Raw genomic sequence first — 17344 nt, 5'->3', positions numbered from 1 at the left:
ACCGCCAAGACAATGCCTGGACGTCGGGTGCCTAGCAACCTAGAGTCACTCCTGACTAATCAGGGGGTGCATTGCTCCCTTTGGCCATGTGTCTCCCCCAGGGGTCCCATCCAGGGGGACTCGCTGCAGGGAGCTCACGGCGTGATGCAGGGGGGCTGCAGGCTCTGAGGTCCGGTCCCAGGAGGCGGGGAAGGCAAAGGGCTCACCCCAGGGAGAGAGAGAGTGACCTGCGAGGAGGATTGGCATGCTGAGGGGGTCCTCCTGGGCCTGTGACTTGGTGTGACAGAGCACCGGGCCTGTGACTCCGTGACCGGTGGTAGCTAGGGGATGGTTGGCGAGTGCATTTGGTGGGTGGTACAGCAGTGTCTTGCAGTAGTAAAGCAAGGGAAGAAGGAACCAGCAAGAGCATGGTGTGTAGCCATCTCCCTGCCTAGGACCCTGCCAGCCTGTGCAGGCGGAGAGGGTTAGGCCTTGGGAAGCTCAGCCAGGCAGAGCAGCGAAAGCATGAACTGCAGTTGGAGGCATGGAGGGGGTAAGAGGACCCCCCGATGGGTAAGCGGGGAGAGGGCCCCAAAAAGGGCGGGGTGAGCAATCAGCTTCCTGCTGATGGGGAACGATTTGGAAGACTGGCAGGGCAGCACCTGGAGCCAGGGCCACCCTCCCTGCCCTGGCACTGAGCTTATGCCCAGCTTGGGACCCTTCGACTGAGGGAAAGTGAGCTATTGGGGATAGGGCTCCAGGCTTTGTCCCGAGGTGGGGAAACTGAGGCACAGCCAACGTGGGTTGCCAGCGAGCTGGGCCAGGTTCCACTCCCTACCCCAGCAGCTGAATTTCAGACCAAGCTGCAGAAGGATCCCTAATTAGAGAAGCTGAGGACCTTTGCTGGCCACGGCGTTGTGAGACCCCTTAGGGGAAGATTCCTGTGTCAGAAATGGGCTCCGATGGGGAGATGGGGGGCAGCTGCTGGTCCCCCGGAAGCACCGCCACAGGCTACTGTACCTGACCAGCGCTGGTCCGCTCTCGGGACACCAGGGAATCCAGCGCACCCGGCAGTGGTTGCTGTAGAATTTTTCCTGGCCTGGAGTCTTGGATGCTGTCCGGCAGTATTGCAGGTCCTGTGCCCCTGCCGGGGGGGGGGAAGGCCCAGCACAAGGGGAGAGCAGCATTGAGGACCCTGCCCATCACAGAGGAACCTTCTAAGAAGGTGGCCATGAACATAGCGGGGCCCCTCAGAAAGGCGGCCCGGTCAGGGAAGAAATACATCATGGTAGGGGTAGATTTCGCTACCTGCTACTTAGAGGCGGTGGCTCTGTCCTCTGTCAAGGCAGACCCCGTAGCAGACGCGCTGCTGACTATTTTCAGCAGAGCAGGGGTCCCCAGCGAGGTCCTTACAGACCTGGGCTCCAGTTTCTTGTCAGCCCCGCTCCAGGTCTCTGGGAGAAACATAGGGTCTGGCCCACCTGGGCCTCAGAGTATCCCCTTCAGTCCAACGGGCTGGTGGAGAGGTTTTATGGGACGTTAAAGATGATGCTGAGGACGCGTATGGACCAGCATCTGAACAAGTATCTCCCCAACCTGCTGTTCGCGTACCGGGAAGTGCCCCAGGAATCCACAGGATTCTCCTCTTTCAGGTTGCTGTATGGAAGGAGAGCGAGGGGACCCCTGGACTTGGTGAAGGATGAATGGGAGGGGAAGGCCGCTCCCAGGTTCCCCCGGCTGCTCAGGGGCTTGGCCAGGGGGAACCTCGCCAGGGCCCAAGGGAGGCAGAATGTCTGGTACGACCGCACGGCACGTGCCCGCTTCTGTGCCCCTGGTGGGTCTCTTCCCTGAGCCAGGAATCAATTCCCCTCTCTGCCTGCTCGCTAGCCAAGCTGTGCACCGGGTGGAGACAGCTGGAAACGCCCATTGGGGTTATGGTTCAGAATCCCTGGGAAAACAGCCGGAGACCTGCAGACCGAGGGCAGAGACATGCTGGCTTTAGGGGTGATGCAGCTGCCCACCAGCCCCTGGGTCTCTCCCGTAGGGTTGGTCCCCAATAAAGACGGGGGTTCAAACCAATTCTGTGTGGACTGTTGGAAGCTCAGTGCCATCACCGTGTCTGATGCTTATCCCATGCCTGGGCCTGATGAGATTCTAGACAAGTTGGCGGGGAGGGTTACCTCACTGCTGTGAATCTCACCAAAGGCTACTGGCCTGTGCCTTTGCACCGAAAGGCCAGGTTAAAATCTGCCTTCACCACCCCAATAGGAAGTGCTTAATTTGTGCCAGGCGCCTCCGGGCTTGGCCATTCCTCGCCCCAGTGCCTCTGGGCTTGGCCGTTCCTGGCCCCGGCGCCTCCGGGCTTGCCACATCAGTTATGAAAGTAAAAAAATTGCTTGAGCCCCAGCACCTCTTTTGTTACAATTTATATAGGGCTTTGTGAGTTCCTGGTCCTACCTTTTGGCCTCAAGGGAGCACCTGCCGCATTCCAGCTCTGGGTGGATCAGTTACTATGCTCTGAAGAAGGCTCTAAGCCAGGGCCCGCTTCTGGTAAACTCAGACTTCAACAAGTCTTTCCTGGTGTCCCCAATGCCTCAGGCCCAGGGCTGAGCGAGAACCTGCTGCCCTGGAAGCAGAGCTAGGCCACCAGGGAGAAGGGATGCCTGGCTACGGGGTGGGCTCTTAAAAAGCTGCAGCTGTATCTATTTGGGGGGCACTTTACTGTGTACACTGACCACTTGCCCCTGACGGGCTGCACCAAATGATGGGGGCTAATGCCAAGCTGCTGATCCTCCAGGATCATGAGATGGATGAAGGCCATGTGAATGGATGTGTAAAAGTTTTGGCAGATGCTTTGTCCCGGAGAGGGGGAGCCTGAGCTACCCCACGTCACCGGCCGAAGTGACCCTGCTCAGTTCAGTCTCGGGGACAGAGAGGTGACGAAGTGGGAATTTTCGTAATGTTTTATGTGAATGCTGTGTGTGCCTCAGTTTCCCCCGTGTGCTGCTTGTTTGACTAGGTTGGGGGAAAAGGTCGTTTGATCTCTGGAGAGACCCGGGGACCAGGTGTGATTGATGCCTGGCTGCTGGGCCCCATGCCCATGGAGAACCTGGAAGACGACACCCGGGCATTTGGTGGTTAGCACCTAACAAGCCAGGTGCTGGGTTCCAGACAGTTAAACTGGCTGAGATTCCCTCCAGACTAAACTGGGGGTACATTGCTCCTTTTGGGGGTGCCAGTCTTTCCCAGGGGTCCCATCCAGCTGGACTCGCTGGGGGAAGCTCCCGGCGTGCCGCAAGGGGGCTGCAGGTTCCTGACGCGGTGCTGTGACCAAAACGGCTAATGGAATCCTGGGGTGTGTAAACGGGCATCTCGAGGTGGGGCAGGGGTTAGCCAGCCCTGGGGCGGCTGTGGCTGGGACCCTGCGTCCCGTCCTGGGGCTCCCACCTCACGGAGGAGGGTGATGAGTTGCAGAGGGGTCGGCAAAGAGCCCCAAGAAGGGTACAAGTGTCAGCAAGAGTCCAGGAGCTGCGGCTATTTAACGTCAAGAGAAGGTGAAGGGGGAACTGGGTCCCTGTCTGTAGGTACCGAGGTGGGGACCAAATGCTCAGGCTAGGAGAGGATGGGCTAACACGGGTGGGTCTCTGGCTTGGGTGATCCAGGGGGTCGGACGAGGTGACCACAGCAGATCCATGGGGTTTGTGGAAGGTTTGCCCCTTGGGGGACTGATCACAGCTGCATCCCCCGTCTGGTTTGGTGATGGGGGGGGTCCCCCTTTACTGGCCGGAGGTGTGGGGTTTGTCCCCCAGGAGACTGGATCTGGGATCAGTGTGGCCTTGGGACGTAACTGACTCCTTCCCCCAGGGACGCTGAGCCAGGATGACGCGTCACGGCAAGAACTGCACGGCTGGCGCCGTGTACACCTACCACGAGAAAAAAAAGGACACGGGTGAGATTCCACCTGCTGCGAAGAAGGGGCACCGGCTGAGCTGGGGGAGGCGGGGGGCGGTGGAGCCCAGGGCTGGCCTAGCAGGGGCTGTGGTTTGCGAGTGAGGGGCGCCAGCTGAGCTGGGGGGGCGGTGGGGGCAGGGCCGGGCTAGCAGGGGGCTGCGGGTCGGGAGTGAGGGGCACCGGCCGAGCTGTGAGTGGGGGGAGATCAGCTTCCATCCCTGTGCCCTGACTTTCTCCCCCCCGCCCCCCCACTTTCCAGCTGCCTCTGGTTACGGGACGCAGAACGTCCGTCTGAGCCGAGATGCCGTCAAGGACTTCGACTGCTGCTGCCTGTCCCTGCAGCCCTGCAAGGATCCCGTGGTCACGTAGGTATCAGGGTGCCAGAGGAACCCCCACATGGACGTGGGCCACCTGGGTCCTGGCAGCTGTATAGAGAGGCACCCGAAAAGGGGAAACAGCCCTTCTGGGTCCTGGCAGCCATGTATTATTCAAACCCCCTGATGGTGCTTTAAAGCTGACCAACCGCATGGCCCCCAGCCTGGCAGCCCCCGGGTGGACAGAGAATCCCTGAGGCGGCACATCCCGGTCTGCAGGTGGGTAAGCGGGGGGCCGGTCTGCGGGGGGCCTGCGTCTCAGCCTCCTGCCCCTATTCCCCCCCCCCGCCCTCCCCCAGGCCTGACGGATACCTGTATGAGAAGGAGGCCATCCTGGAGTACATCTTGCACCAGAAGAAGGAGATCGCCCGGCAGATGAAGGTAACGTCCCTGCTGGGTCCCTGCTGTCCTGCTCCCCTTGGGGGCTGCGGGTCAGGAGTGAGGGGCACCAGCGGATCTGGGGGACAAGGCTGGGAGGTGGTAATTTCTCTCCTGGGGCCCTGACTGGGCTCAGTTTCGGGGAGCTGGGCCCATGGGTCTGGCTGCCTCCCCCCCCCCCCCATCCCAGTGGCTGAGCTGTGGAACTGCAGGTGGTGGGTTGAGGCCCATCACTGACAGCCTATGGAGGGGGGGTGTTAGGGTGACGGGGCAGGAGGGCTCTGGGGGGGCTGTCCCTGCAGCAAACCCCCCCCCCCCGGGTGCTGCAGGCCTACGAGAAGCAGAAGAAGGAGAAACGGACGGAGCTGGAGGAGCTGAGCCGGGCGGCCGAGGATGCCAAGGTGAAGGGCTTCCTGGCCAAGGAGATGAGCATCGTCAGCAAACCCCTGAACCCCTTCGACCACAAATCAGGTATGGGCAGCAGGGGCTGGGGGTCAGGAGTGAGGGGCACCGGCAGAGCTGGGGGGGGGGGGCGGGAGGACACAAGGGCTGGGCTGGCAGGGGCTGCGGGTTGGGAGTGAGGGGCATCGGCAGAGCTGGGGGGTGGAGACACAAGGGCTGGGCTGGCAGGGGCTGCGGGTCAGGAGTGAGGGGCATCGGCAGAGCTGGGGGGTGGAGACACAAGGGCTGGGCTGGCAGGGGCTGCGGGTTGGGAGTGAGGGGCATCGGCAGAGCTGGGGGGTGGAGACACAAGGGCTGGACTGGCAGGGGCTGCGGGTTGGGAGTGAGGGGCATCGGCAGAGCTGTGGGGCGGGGGAAGACACAAGGGCTGGGTGGCAGGGGCTGGGGGTCAGGAGTGAGGGGCACCGGCAGAGCTGGGGGGCGGGGGGCGGGAGGACACAAGGGCTGGGCTGGCAGGGGCTGCGGGTCGGGAGTGAGGGGCACCGGCAGAGCTGGGGGGGTGGGGGGCGGGAGGACACAAGGGCTGGGCTGGCAGGGGCTGCGGGTTGGGAGTGAGGGGCACCGGCAGAGCTGGGGGGCGGGGGGCGGGAGGACACAAGGGCTGGGCTGGCAGGGGCTGCGGGTCGGGAGTGAGGGGCACCGGTGCGTTCCAGGGGACCCCCAGCCCGGCCCAAGCAGCACGGAGGAGGCCAAGCAGCTGCCCAGCTTCTGGATCCCATCGCTGACCCCCGAGGCCAAGGCCAGCGTGGTGCGGAAGCCAGTGAGTGCGCCAGGGCCCCACCCCTCCTGCCCCCTCAGGGAAGGAGCCAGCCCCCCCCCCCCCACACACACACACATTGCAGCTCTCCCAGAGCATCCTGGGAGGAGCTGAAGCTTCGCCCCCCGCCACTCTCCTGCCCCCGGTGGCATCTGCCCCCCGGGCACTTCTATACGGGCTGTCACCTGTCTGTGAGATCCCCAGAGCGGGGTAAGGGGCTGAGGCAACTCCTGACAAGTTACATAGGCCCCCACCCTTGCCCTGCTCTAACCACTTCACCCCACTCCCATCCCAGGGCCAGGGAGAGAACCCAGGCGTCCTGGCTCCCAGCTCCCCGTCTCTATCCCCCACAGGACCGGTGTGTGTACTGCCCCATGAGCGGCCGGCCCCTCAAGCTGAAGGACCTGACCCCGGTGTGCTTCACACTGCTGGACCCGGCAGTGGGTCGCGTCGGGCTCATCAACCGGCAGGACCGATACGTCTGCGCCGTCACCCGTGACATGCTGGGCAACTCGGTGCCTTGCGCCGTCCTGCGGCCCTCGTGAGTTGGGTGTGAGGGGCAGAGCTGGGGCAGGTCTAGCAGGGGGCTGTGGGTCGGGAGCGAGGGGCACCCCAGGCACGGGGAGGCTAGACCCGCCCTCGTTGGCTGGGCAGTCAGGTGGCCTGGGCTTTCTGCCCCCCCTATAGCCACTCTCTCCCCCAGGGGCGCCGTGGTCACCCTGGAGTGCGTGGAGCGGCTGCTGAAGAAGGACATGGTGGACCCGGTGAACGGGGAGAAGCTGCGGGAGGACGACATCATTGTGCTGCAGCGGGTGAGTGGCTGCACCCCACAGCCGGGAGGGGCCTCCCTGCAGAGCCCCCTCCCTGCCCGTTACCCACCCAGCAGCCTGGGGCAGGGGTGGGGGCTGAAGGAGGGGGACGGCGGGGGCAGTGTCAGGGCAGCCCCCTAATCTCACCCTCCCCTGTTTCTCCCCTCAACTGTCTTCCAGGGCGGCACGGGCTTCGCTGGATCCGGGGTGTGTCTGGAAGCCAAGAAGTCTCGCCCTGTCATGCAGGCCTAGCCCCGCCCCCTTCTTCCCAGGGGCTTGTGCCACACGGGGTGGGGCAAGTCGTTTTAACCTGGGGACCCCAGCACCGCTGCCTGCCCTCCTGAGCAGGGAAACTGAGGCAGGCGCTGGGTCAGCGTGGGTGTGTCAATAAAGCCGTGTGTCACCCATAGCCCGTGTGGGCCTGATTGCTGTCACGTCCCCCCTTCTGCGCCCTTTCTCCCAACTGAACGCACCCGTCCCGTCAGCCGCCAAAGGGGGAGGCAGTTCTCCGGCCAAGGCCTAACCAGCGCGGGACAGGAACTCTGCGCCCGCGCAGTGGCGCAGAATCCCCGCAGGAGCAGGGCCCCTCCCGTGACTTCCCCGCCGTGTCTCTGGTCACGCCGGCTGCCTGATCCGTAGTCCCCCAGCTCCTCCTTTGGCCCCTTTTTAAAAACGGGCACCAATTTTGCCCTTCTCCAGGCCCTCTCCTGTCACCTCTCAGTTTTCACCACTACTGGCTCTGAGATTTCTTCCAGCCCCGCTGACTTGAATTCATTCCGATTGGTCCGATGATCTCCGGCGAGTTCTTTACTTGTCCCGATCCGCGTCCCGTCCCCTGTATCGCCGGGGGGAACGTCGCTCGGCGTCCGGTCACGCTATTTTTTGTGAGCAGACCGGAGCGAAGCCGGCAGGGAGCAGCGCCGCCTTCCTATCACCTCCCGTTCCCAGCTCGGCTTCCCCTTTGCGCGGCCGACCCACCCCGTCCTCGATCGTGTTTGAAGAACCCCTTCCGGCCTCCCGTTCCTCGCCAGCGGGAACTCGGCTTTCCTGGTGTGGGCCCTACCCACTCGCGCTCGTGCCACGGACACTTCCATGGTGACCTCCCCTCCTTCATTCCCTGTCTGGATGCCCCTCGGGTTTTAGAGCGCTGAGAAGATCCTTGGGCTGCCACGTCAGCCTCCCGTGGCTCTTCGAAGCTTCCTTCTGTGTGAGACTAGCTTGGTGTCGAGCCTCCAGTATTAGTCCTTGGAGGATCTGCCAGCCCCTTTCGGCTCCTTTTCTTCCTATTTGCTCTCTCCGTGGGACCCTGAGTCGTCGTGTTGCTGGGCTCGTGTCCTCCACTTCATCAGATCCCGATTGCAACCCCTTTCCCGTTCGCAGCTTATTCATCCCCCTGCCACTGCTCCCTGGGGCAGGACCCTGGCACGGCGCAGCCCAACAGCCCCTGGGATCCGCCCGTGGGCAAGCCAGACCCGGGCTGGGCTGCGGCGGGGCTCGGGGCCGGAGTCGCTTTGCGGCGGTGCCTGCCTGAATCTGCAGGCAGCCTGCGACGTAAGTCAGCGCCGTGAACCAGCCTGGGGTGTGCGTTACCAGAGGCACAGCGGGCAAGTCACGGGAGGGGCCCTGCGCCACTGTGCGGGCGCAGAGTTCCTGTCCCGCGCCGGTTAGGCCTTGGCCGGAGAACTGCCTCCCCCTTTGATCACCAATGTCTAGGAAAGACGTGGAGATCCAGGGGAAGACCCCATCCCCTGCCACTTGCACCCCATGTCTGATTGCAGCTGGGGCGATGTCCCTTCCAGCCCTATAGCCCCGGGCAGGAGGCACGTGCCCCCTGCCCCATATACATTCATGAGCAGTGCCTGGCACTGGCTAGTTATGCAAATGCAGTCCCAGGAAATGGCAAAGGCGCATCCTGGTGCCGGGTGAATACAAAGCTAGGCCAGACTCATAGCCGGGGCTGTTTTGTTCGAGGCAGAGGGGGTGTCTGTCTGGCCTGGGGGGAGCGGGCCCCCCGCACGGAGCCTGTGGTCTCCTTGGGCAGTTTGCTCGAGAGCGGCTGGGCTGGCCGTGATGAAGTGGTACTGTTCTTAATGTTTCCTCTGAATACTGTGGGGGTGCCTTAGTTTCCCCTAGGCATTTCTTAAGTCTCCAGGTGGGGGGATAAGGGGGGGTGATTGTTGCAGAGCAAAGGGCCAGGTCCATAAATGGCGACACTCTGTCTCCTGGCAGCTGATGGCCTGGGCCCTTCCCCCTGCCAGGTGAGAGCTAAAAGGCTGGAGAACTAAGGGATCTGGTGCCCTCCTGGCCTGGGAAAAGGACAAAGCCCAGAGGAGGGGGGGCTAGAGGGGGAGTCAGTTGGGGGCTGGCTGGGGACATGGAGTGAAGGGCAGATGGGGTTGTCTGGCTCCCTGCCCCCCAAAATGGACCCAGCTGAGGGGTCCTGGTCTCTGCACCTACAAGCTCTGTGTTAGACCATGTTCCTGTCGTCTAATAAACCTTCTGTGTTACTGGCTGGCTGAGAGTCACGTCTGACTGCGGAGTCGGGGGGCAGGACGTTCTGGCCCCCCCAGGACCCTGCCTGGGCGGACTCGCTGGGGGAAGCGCCTGGAGGGGCAGGGGAGGCTGGAGGCTCCGGGGTCAGCCCCAGGAAGGTGGAGCCGGGGGAGCTGTGTGTCCTGCAGACAGGCTGCTCCCAGAGAGGAGACTCCCCCAGGGTCCTGCCTGCCTGCGCGGGGAGCAGCGCCCGGGGACCCCGTGACACCGGCTACCTGGCCAGAGCCCGTGCAGGCCGAAGAGCGAGCCCACCCGCAGCGAACAGCTTCCCCCAGCTCCTGCCAGTCAGCTCTGGTGGGCACAGCCTGAGTGCAGCCCACGGCCCCCTGCCCAGCCCCAGGGACCCACAGCGTATGGCGGGTTGGACATGGGCAGAGTCCCTGGAGAAGGCAGCAGGGGGAGAACCGGCCCACGGGATCAAAATGGGGGGGGGGCTCAAAAGGGGTATTTGCCCCCTGGCAGGGCAGGACTGTTTGAGCCGGGGGTGACCCCCATGTGCTTTGGGCCAGAATGGCCCTGTGCCCCCTCCCCATCCTGGGGCCAAATGGGGTCACTGCTCCTGAGGGAAAGGCCCTGTGCCCCATTCCCACCCCCCCTAAGCCAGCCCGTCCCTGCCCCCCCAGAGGGGAAAGGGCCAGATGGGAGCTGGTGCTCCCCACCCACGTGGGGAAAGGCTCTGACCCCAACATCCCCCCCAACAAAGCACACCCAGCCTGGCAGAGGTGGGGGAGACCCTGTTTATTGTAGCGTGTGTGTTTACAGCTCTGTGCTCCCCCCAGCAGCACTGATCCCCCCCATCCCTGCACCCCCCCCACTCACTGGCCTGATGCAGAAAACGGGGACTGGGGGAGCTGCTCCTATGCCATCCCCTCCCGGGGCTGTATGAGTGAGTGAGGGGTGGGGGCTGGGAACCTCGGTCACAGCTCGGGGGGGTTTGTGTGTGTCCATCAGCCCCCTCCCCCCGGTTAATACTGTTGTTTTTTACAGTGCTGGCGGGTGGGGGGATGGGTTTGTTCTGCCAGCAGCCCACAGGTAAACTGAGGCACGGGAAAAGGAATGGCTCTCGCTGGGGATGAAACCCAGGAGTGCTGCCCATCCCCCGCTCCCCTGCCAGAGCGGCGGGAGGGGAGAGAACCCAGGAGTCCTGGCTCCCTGTTCTACCCACTAGACCCCACTCCCCTCCCAGAGCTGGGGAGAGAACCCAGGAGTCCTGGCTCCCAGCCTCCTAGTCCGTGCCCTACCACAAGTCAGAGTAAATGTTGCATCTCCAGATCCGTACAGCCCCCCCAATAAATAAGTCCCCTCCCCCCCAGGTCCTTGCAGGGGTGTTGTGGGGGGCAGGCCCGGACCCCCCCGGTCACAGCTCGTCGTGCTTGCGGGTCAGATCCTCCCCGTAGTTGGTGGCTTGGCTGCCCACGAACATGGTCCAATTGTCGAGGATCTCCTGCTTCGTCAGCTGCCCGTCCTGGGGGGGGCAGAGCCGGTTACGGGGGGTGGTCCTGGCTCCCCTCTCCACCTCTGGTCAGCCCCCCGCCCCCCCCAGCCCTCTCCCGCCACTCACCTTGTCCTTGTCGGACTCGAAGAGCAGGTGCTTGGCCTCCACCTCGGGGTGGTCGTAGTCCTGGGGCAGGATCCAGTGGCCGATCTCGGCCCGGTCCAGCCGCCCGTCCCGGTCCAGGTCCCGGAAATCCAGGAACTGCTGCCGCTCGCCCTGCACCCACTCGGGCTCCGGCTCGCCGCTCTCGGGGGTGTACATGTCGCCTGGGGGGGCGGGTTGCGGAGAGACTCAGGGCCTGGAACCCCCCCCACCCCAGCCAGGCTCCCGCTGTCTCCAACCCTCCCCCCAGAGACCCCCCACTCACCGATGTACTCGTCCACCTGCACGTAACCGTCCCCGTTCTTGTCAATGTCTTCAATTGTTTCCTGGGGGGGGACGGGGGCAGGAGTTAGGTGCTGTTCCCATGATGCTCAGCAGCTGTGGGAACCCTTCTCTTCCCCCCCACCGGCCCCCCCACCTCCGCCAGCCTCAGCTTCCCCCAGGGCTGAGGGGTTCCTGGCTGGAGACAGGAATTGGGGGATGGGGGTGCAGTGAACGCTCCCAGCCCCATCCCCACCCCCACCCAACCACTCGCCCCTGCTCCCCTCCCAGAGCCCGGGAGGGAACCCTGGCGTCCGGGCCCCTCACCGTGACGACGATGTCCTTCATGTAGTCGAACTCCTCGGGGTGCAGGAAGGCGGTGAACTCCTCCCGCGTGGCCACCATGTCCCCGTCCCTGTCGGCCGCTTTGAAGCGCCGCTCGTCCCGCGCCAGCATCTTGCGGTAGGACTGTTTGTCCTCCAGGTCCCCGAACTCCTCCCCTGCGGGGGGCGGAGCTGTGAGCCCCCAGCCTGGGGATGGAACCCAGGAGTCCTGGCTCCCAGCCCCCACCCAAATTCTGTTGCCTTCAGAACTCCCCATCAAGGGGGTTATTCCCTCGCTAGCCACACGGTGGTGACAGAGACACCACCAGGCTGCTGGGGGGGCGGGGTTGTTTGTGTGTGTGTGGGGGGGGGGGTTCCCTTTCTCAGGGCTGCCCTATCCTGTCCCATGGCAGGGCCTGGCCCCCTCCACCATGCCTCTCCCATCCCAGCTGGGGCCTGACCCACTCCCAGCATAACGGCCTGCTCACCCCTCCCCACCTACCCCACCTTACTGTCACCCTGCCCCCTGAGTAGTTCCCCCCCCCCCCCACTGCCAGGCATCTCACCTTCTGGCGAGCAGCCCCCACTCCCCTCCCAGGGCCAGGGAGAGAACCCAGGAGTCCTGGCTCCCAGCCCCCCCTGCTCTAACCCACCAGCCCCCACTCCCCTGCCAGGGCCAGGGAGAGAACCCAGGAGTCCTGGCTCCTAGCCCCCCCTGCTCTAACCCACCAGCCCCCACTCCCCTGCCAGAGCTGGAGGCGGGGGCGTATGGGGGGCTGGATCCCGGCTGGCCAGAGAGGGACCCGGGGGGGGGTGTCTGGCGCTGGTGCAGGGCCCCCGGCCCCCCTCACCCTCGTAGTAGCCGTAGGTGGCGTTCTTGAACTCGGGCCAGGCGATGCGCCCGTCGCCGTCCCGGTCGTAATCCCGCCAGTTCTTCTGCACGTTCTCGAAGATGTACCGGTTCTGGGTGTGCTTGATCCAGTCCTTCAGCTCGGCCTGGGTCACGAAGCCGTCCTGGTCCCGGTCGATCCGCTCCACGATCTTCCTGCCGGGGGGCAGGGGCACGTCAGGGGGCGCTGGACGCCTGGGTCCCCCCCCCGGCCCCAAGCCTACTGGGGTCCCCCCTGCCCCGCTACAGAGAATGGTCCCACAAAGAGGAGTCCTGGGTTCTCTCCCACCTCTGGGAGGGGAGCGGGGTGCAGTGGTTAGAGCCGGGGGGCTGGGAGCCCGGACTCCTGGGTTCTCTCCCTGGCTCTGGGAAGGGAGCGGGGTGCAGTGGTTAGAGCTTGGGGGCTGGGAGCCAGGACTCCTGGGTTCTCTCCCCAGCTCTGGGAGGGGAGCGGGGTGCAGTGGTTAGAACTGGGGGGCTGGGAGTCAGGACTCCTGGGTTCTCTCCCTGGCTCTGGGAGGGGAGCGGGGTGCAGTGGTTAGAGTCGGGGCTGGGACCCGGACGCTGGGGTTCTCTGGCTCACCCCAGGCGCTCCCGGCTCTCCTCGGGCGTGAGCTGGTCGAAGGTCTTGGCCTGCTCCTTGCCCAGGAAGGCCTCGTGGTCGTACTGGAAGCCCTGGCGGTCGTCGTGCGGGTGGTCACTCAGCTCCTGCCCGTGGTGCACCCGGTCCCGCTTCTCGGGGGGCGGCTTGGCCAGCGCCAGGCCCAGGCAGAGTGCCAGCAGCCCCCAGCCCCGCAGCATCCTCGTCCCGCCGCAGCCCTGGGGGGGGAGGGCGGGGGCTGGTCTGTGCTGGCCATGGCCCCCCCCACTGCCACCTGCCCTATGGCCAGTCAGGCGCCCGCAGTGCCCTCCTGCCCCCAGTTCCTGCCAGCCTGCCCCATAGCCCCTCCCCCACCGACTCCTGCTTCGCAGTCACACCCATTGCCATGCTGCATAGACCCCCGCTGACTCCTGCCCCACAGCTCTCCCACTGCCCCCCCCGTTCCACTGGGGGCACTTGGGGGGAATCCTCTTGTGGGGATCACAAGACTGGGACTCCAGTGACATGGGGGATGTGCCAGTCCCCCAGGACCCAGCCCCCCCATACCTCACCCAGAGGCAGGGGGGCCCCCAGGACCCAGCTTCCCCCACCTCACCCAGCTGCAGGGGGTCCCCCGGACTCACCCCCCCGCACCTCACCCAGCTGCAGGGGGTCCCCCCGGACCCAGCCCCCCCGCACCTCGCCCAGCTGCAGGGGGTCCCCCAGACTCACCCCCCCCGCACCTCGCCCAGCTGCAGGGGGTCCCCCCGGACTCACCCCCCCGCACCTCGCCCAGCTGCAGGGGGTCCCCTTGGACCCAGACCCCCCGGACCTCACCCAGCTGCAGGGGGGTCCCCCCAGACTCACCCCCCCGCACCTCACCCAGCTGCAAGGGGGTCCCCCCGGACCCAGGTCCCCCACCCCCGATACCTCGCTCAGCTCCGCACCGCGCCGCGCCCGGCTCCCGTCTTCGATGGGGGGACCCGGCTCCCCCAAACCCTTGAAACTCCGCCCTCACGGGGCCACGCCCCGGCCCGGGACAGCCAATTGGAGGTCGGTATCACTAAGGGGGCGGGGCCAGGCCGCTCGCTGATTGGCTGACCGGCGCCACGTTGACACAAAGTCTCTCCCGCAAGTTTTCCTCCTGGCCCGGGAAAAGGGGGACACGTGGGGCCCGGTCGGGATCGGGGGGGGGGGAGTGTGTCTGTGGGTATGGGGGGGCAGGGATGGGGATTTGGGGTCTAGGGGAATAGGGGCAGGGCTGGGGTGGTCTGTGGGGGATGGGGGTTTGGGGTTTAGGGGAATAGGGGGCAAGGCTGGGGGGGGTCTGTGGGGATGGGGGTCTATGGGGGCAGGGATGGGGTTCGGGATTGGGGGGCAGGGATGGGGGTTTGGGGTCTGTGGGGATGGGGGTCTATGGGGGCAGGGATGGGGTTCGGGATTGGGGGGCAGGGATGGGGGTTTGGGGTCTGTGGGGATTGGGTCTATGGGGGGCAGGGCTGGGGAGGGCAGCACTTTGGGGACCAGGGGGCTGTGGGGGGGAGCAAGACTGGGGGGTTGGGATCGGGGGCGGCTGCGGGGATGGGGGCAGGGCTGTGGGGGGCAGAGGGATGGGGAATGAGACTTATGGGTTCTGACCCAAGCCGTCCAGGCCTCATACAGCATCCCTATGGCATCACATGGGCACATCCACACCCCACAGCTCCCCGTCCGTCCGTCCGCCTGGCCATGGGACCTGCGCAGCTGGGATCCTGGTGCTGAACCGGGGAGGGGCAGCTGAGCGAAGGGCGGGGCTTGACCCCCATCTCTCGGCGCCTGCGTGGGGCAGGAATGTTTCACTCCGGGGCCAAGTTGCACCAAGGCCAAGGGCTGGACAGGTTCACACAGGAACCATGGGGAAGGGAGGGGAAGGGGGCAGGGGAGGATTCTGCTGTGCCCCCAGCTTTGGAACAGCCCCGTCCATGGGCCGGACCCCCAGGGGTCCAGCTCTTCCACTAGGGTCAGCCCCACGGCTGCCCTGCCTGCTCGGAGCCTGCAGCCCGCCGGCTTCCCCGCACCCGCAACAGACCCCCCCCCCCCCGAGAAAGCCCTGTACCCCCTGGGGAGCAGCCCACCCCCTCCTGTGCCACCCAGCCGGCGGGACGGGACGATCCTTGGGTAGCACAGCGAGGAGTTACCCCCTGAGCCGCTCTGGCACCCCGTGCCTGGCCCAGCGGTGACCCGCCCCCTCCGCCCTTTGCCTCCTGGCTGGTCAGATATGGCCGGCCGCCCCTCTACGGTTGTAAGTTGCCAGGTAGCCAATGTCCCAGTGATTGTCTTCGTGGTCTTTCTGGTGCCAGGCCCCAGCCTCAGACAGCCAGCGCGGGTCACAGTTGCGATTCTGGGCTTCTGCAGGGAGTAACCAGCCCTGTGCTACCCGCAGGGCACAGTGCAACTCATAGGGGAAACTGAGGCACACACCGTGTTCCTACAAAATATATCCAGAAAATTCCGGCCCTGTCCCATCTTCGCTCTCACTGAAGGAATCTCGGGACTCCCAGAAACCATCCTCAAACCGCTCACTGCGCCAAGGGCCGGCTGCCATGGAGTCACGGGAATCGGGGGTGATTTCAGCCTCCGTTCCTCAAGAAAACGCACGTTTGTAGCCCTGCTGGCTGCGGAGAAAGCTGCAAAATTGCCCCCAGGACCCGCGAAAGACTCCAAAAGTAGAAGGCGACTGGGAAGAATCCCGAATCTATCGGTTTTAGGTCAGCTCAGGATTTGAAAGCCAGTCTCGGGATTACGGGTGAACCCAACTCATGGTCCAGGAAGAATTTCTCGACCAACGCGCCGTGAAATCAGTGATATACCTGAGATACGCTGCGGATATTTTCCTTCCTCTGGACACATGATCTAAAGCCCCTCGTAGATTTCCACCAGTTGGCCTCTCTGGGACCCTCCCGCGCCAGAATCAACTTCCTGGGCCCCGCGGTCAGCTTCAGCGGCCGATCCCGACAGACGCCTGGTGACAGGAAACACCCGGATCCCCTCACTGGCCTTTGGAGATCCAGTGATCACCCCAAAGGCAGCAAGAAATCTGTGCTCGACAGCCTGGCGCCGATCCATGGGTCCCCGCACACACAGAGCCCCTTTCCCGATCCATGGGTCCCACGCGCCCCTGTCACCACCCGCGGCGAACCTCCTTCCGAGCCCTGAGCAGCGACGCGGGAGATCACTCCATGGCTGCCCTCTCAGTGCTCGTCCTCCAAGGGAACCCGCTCAATACTTCCATCCCCCACCCCTTCCTCTGGCCGTCTGGCTGTCCGTTCATCCCCCACCCCTCCCTGTGGCTGGCTGTCCATCCATCCATCCCCCACGCCCCTCTGTCTGTTTGTCCGTCCCCCCCGTCCGTCTCTCCCTCTGTCCCCCACCCCTACCTCTGTCCCCCACCCTTCTCTCTGCTGTCCATCCATCTGCCCACCCCTCTCTCTGTCCATCCAGCCCCCCCCCGGGTTGCGTGGAATGTTTCTCCCGCGTTTCTCCCTTTGCCCACCAGGGGGCAGCACAGCCTCTGCTTTCCCTGTCCCAGCCAGTGACGTGCTGCGTATGGGGGCCTGGGCCAGGCTTTGGGGCAGCTGTGGGTCGGGACAGAACAGGGGAGCTGGACCCGCCCCGGACCCACTGTCTAACTGCCCAACTGCCCCATGTGGGGCCCAGAGCCCCAGGTTCAGGGCTGTGCACAGGGGGGAAACTGAGGCAGGCTGCCCCAGAGGAGCTCCATGGGCCCAAATGGTCAAAGGTGGAAACAGGCCCCGGAACCTGTTAAACAAAGTTCAGGGTTTGGTATCCAGAGACCTCGGCCTGCTGCCCATCGACAGCCAGGGAGAGAACCCTGGAGTCCGGGCGCGCAGCCCCCCGCCCCGCTCTAACCCCTGGGCCCCCATCCCAGAGCCAGGAGAGAACCCAGGAGTCGGGATCCAGGGTCCCACTCCTGAGTCATTAGACCCCACATGCTCTGGGCAGGTGCTAATGAATCTCTGTAGGAAATCAGTGCCACACCCACACCCCCCTCCCCCCCGCTAGCCCAGCCCAGCCCTGTCCCCTCCCCCCCGCCGGGCCAGTGCCCCTCACTCCTGACCCACAGCCCCCTGCTAGCCCGGCCCTGGGCTCCCCCCAGCCCTGCCGGTGCCCCTCACTCCCGACTCACAGCTCCCTGCTAGCCCGGCCCCGGGCTCCCCCCAGCCCTGCCGGTGCCCCTCACTCCTGACCCACAGCCCCCCACTAGCCCAGCCCTGGGCTCCCCCCAGCCCTGCCGGTGCCCCTCACTCCCGACTCACAGCTCCCTGCTAGCCCGGCCCCGGGCTCCCCCCAGCCCTGCCGGTGCCCCTCACTCCTGACCCACAGCCCCCCACTAGCCCAGCCCTGGGCTCCCCCCAGCCCTGCCGGTGCCCC

General features: G+C 65.0%; 2 protein-coding genes across 8 annotated transcripts in view; one reads left to right on the top strand and one right to left on the bottom strand.

Annotated features, from left to right (window-relative positions):
• NOSIP (nitric oxide synthase interacting protein) overlaps positions 1 to 7119 on the top strand; it is a 357930-nt gene extending 350811 nt beyond the window's left edge. For 4 of the 6 annotated variants that reach the window (XM_073321841.1, XM_073321839.1, XM_073321840.1 and 1 more), the window contains 8 exons: positions 3844 to 3928; positions 4190 to 4295; positions 4604 to 4685; positions 5012 to 5153; positions 5798 to 5904; positions 6255 to 6442; positions 6605 to 6713; positions 6891 to 7119. In XM_073321841.1, coding sequence (XP_073177942.1) covers positions 3859 to 3928; positions 4190 to 4295; positions 4604 to 4685; positions 5012 to 5153; positions 5798 to 5904; positions 6255 to 6442; positions 6605 to 6713; positions 6891 to 6962 — 876 coding nt within the window. In that variant the 5' untranslated portion in view covers positions 3844 to 3858 and the 3' untranslated portion in view covers positions 6963 to 7119. Of the gene's footprint in view, positions 1 to 1485; positions 2530 to 3843; positions 3929 to 4189; positions 4296 to 4603; positions 4686 to 5011; positions 5154 to 5797; positions 5905 to 6254; positions 6443 to 6604; positions 6714 to 6890 lie in introns of those variants that run through there. The other 2 variants (XM_073321843.1, XM_073321844.1) reach the window with 2 other exon arrangements.
• A 2937-nt stretch (positions 7120 to 10056) lies between these two features.
• Positions 10057 to 13937, bottom strand: RCN3 (reticulocalbin 3). 2 transcript variants are annotated; one of them, XM_073321835.1, is made up of 7 exons: positions 13844 to 13937; positions 12917 to 13152; positions 12296 to 12489; positions 11449 to 11621; positions 11126 to 11186; positions 10825 to 11024; positions 10536 to 10728 (listed from the first exon to the last, which is right to left on the bottom strand). In XM_073321835.1, the coding sequence occupies exons 2-7, from the start codon at positions 13132 to 13134 to the stop codon at positions 10621 to 10623; spliced, it is 954 nt and encodes a 317-aa protein (XP_073177936.1). In that variant the 5' UTR covers positions 13135 to 13152; positions 13844 to 13937; the 3' UTR covers positions 10536 to 10620. The 2 variants fall into 2 exon arrangements, with proteins under 2 accessions (XP_073177939.1, XP_073177936.1); XM_073321838.1 differs by lacking the exon at positions 10825 to 11024 and having other exon boundaries at positions 10057 to 10728.
• Between the last annotated feature and the right edge of the window lie 3407 nt (positions 13938 to 17344).

The sequence above is a fragment of the Lepidochelys kempii genome, chromosome 23 (genome assembly GCF_965140265.1).
Source record: "Lepidochelys kempii isolate rLepKem1 chromosome 23, rLepKem1.hap2, whole genome shotgun sequence".
Classification (NCBI taxonomy): domain Eukaryota; kingdom Metazoa; phylum Chordata; order Testudines; family Cheloniidae; genus Lepidochelys; species Lepidochelys kempii.
This window is presented reverse-complemented; position numbering and strand designations above follow the sequence as displayed.

What these genes read in the sequence shown, in the direction of transcription:
- RCN3 (XM_073321835.1), bottom strand. Translation starts at nt 13,134, where the DNA reads ATGCTGCGGGGCTGGGGGCTGCTGGCACTCTGCCTGGGCCTGGCGCTG. An exon ending in GAGAGCCGGGAGCGCCTGGG is followed by an intron (nt 12,490 to 12,916) that starts GTGAGCCAGAGA and finishes GCCCCCCGGCAG; the next exon opens with GAAGATCGTGGAGCGGATCG. An exon ending in TCGAGTCCGACAAGGACAAG is followed by an intron (nt 10,729 to 10,824) that starts GTGAGTGGCGGG and finishes TGCCCCCCCCAG; the next exon opens with GACGGGCAGCTGACGAAGCA.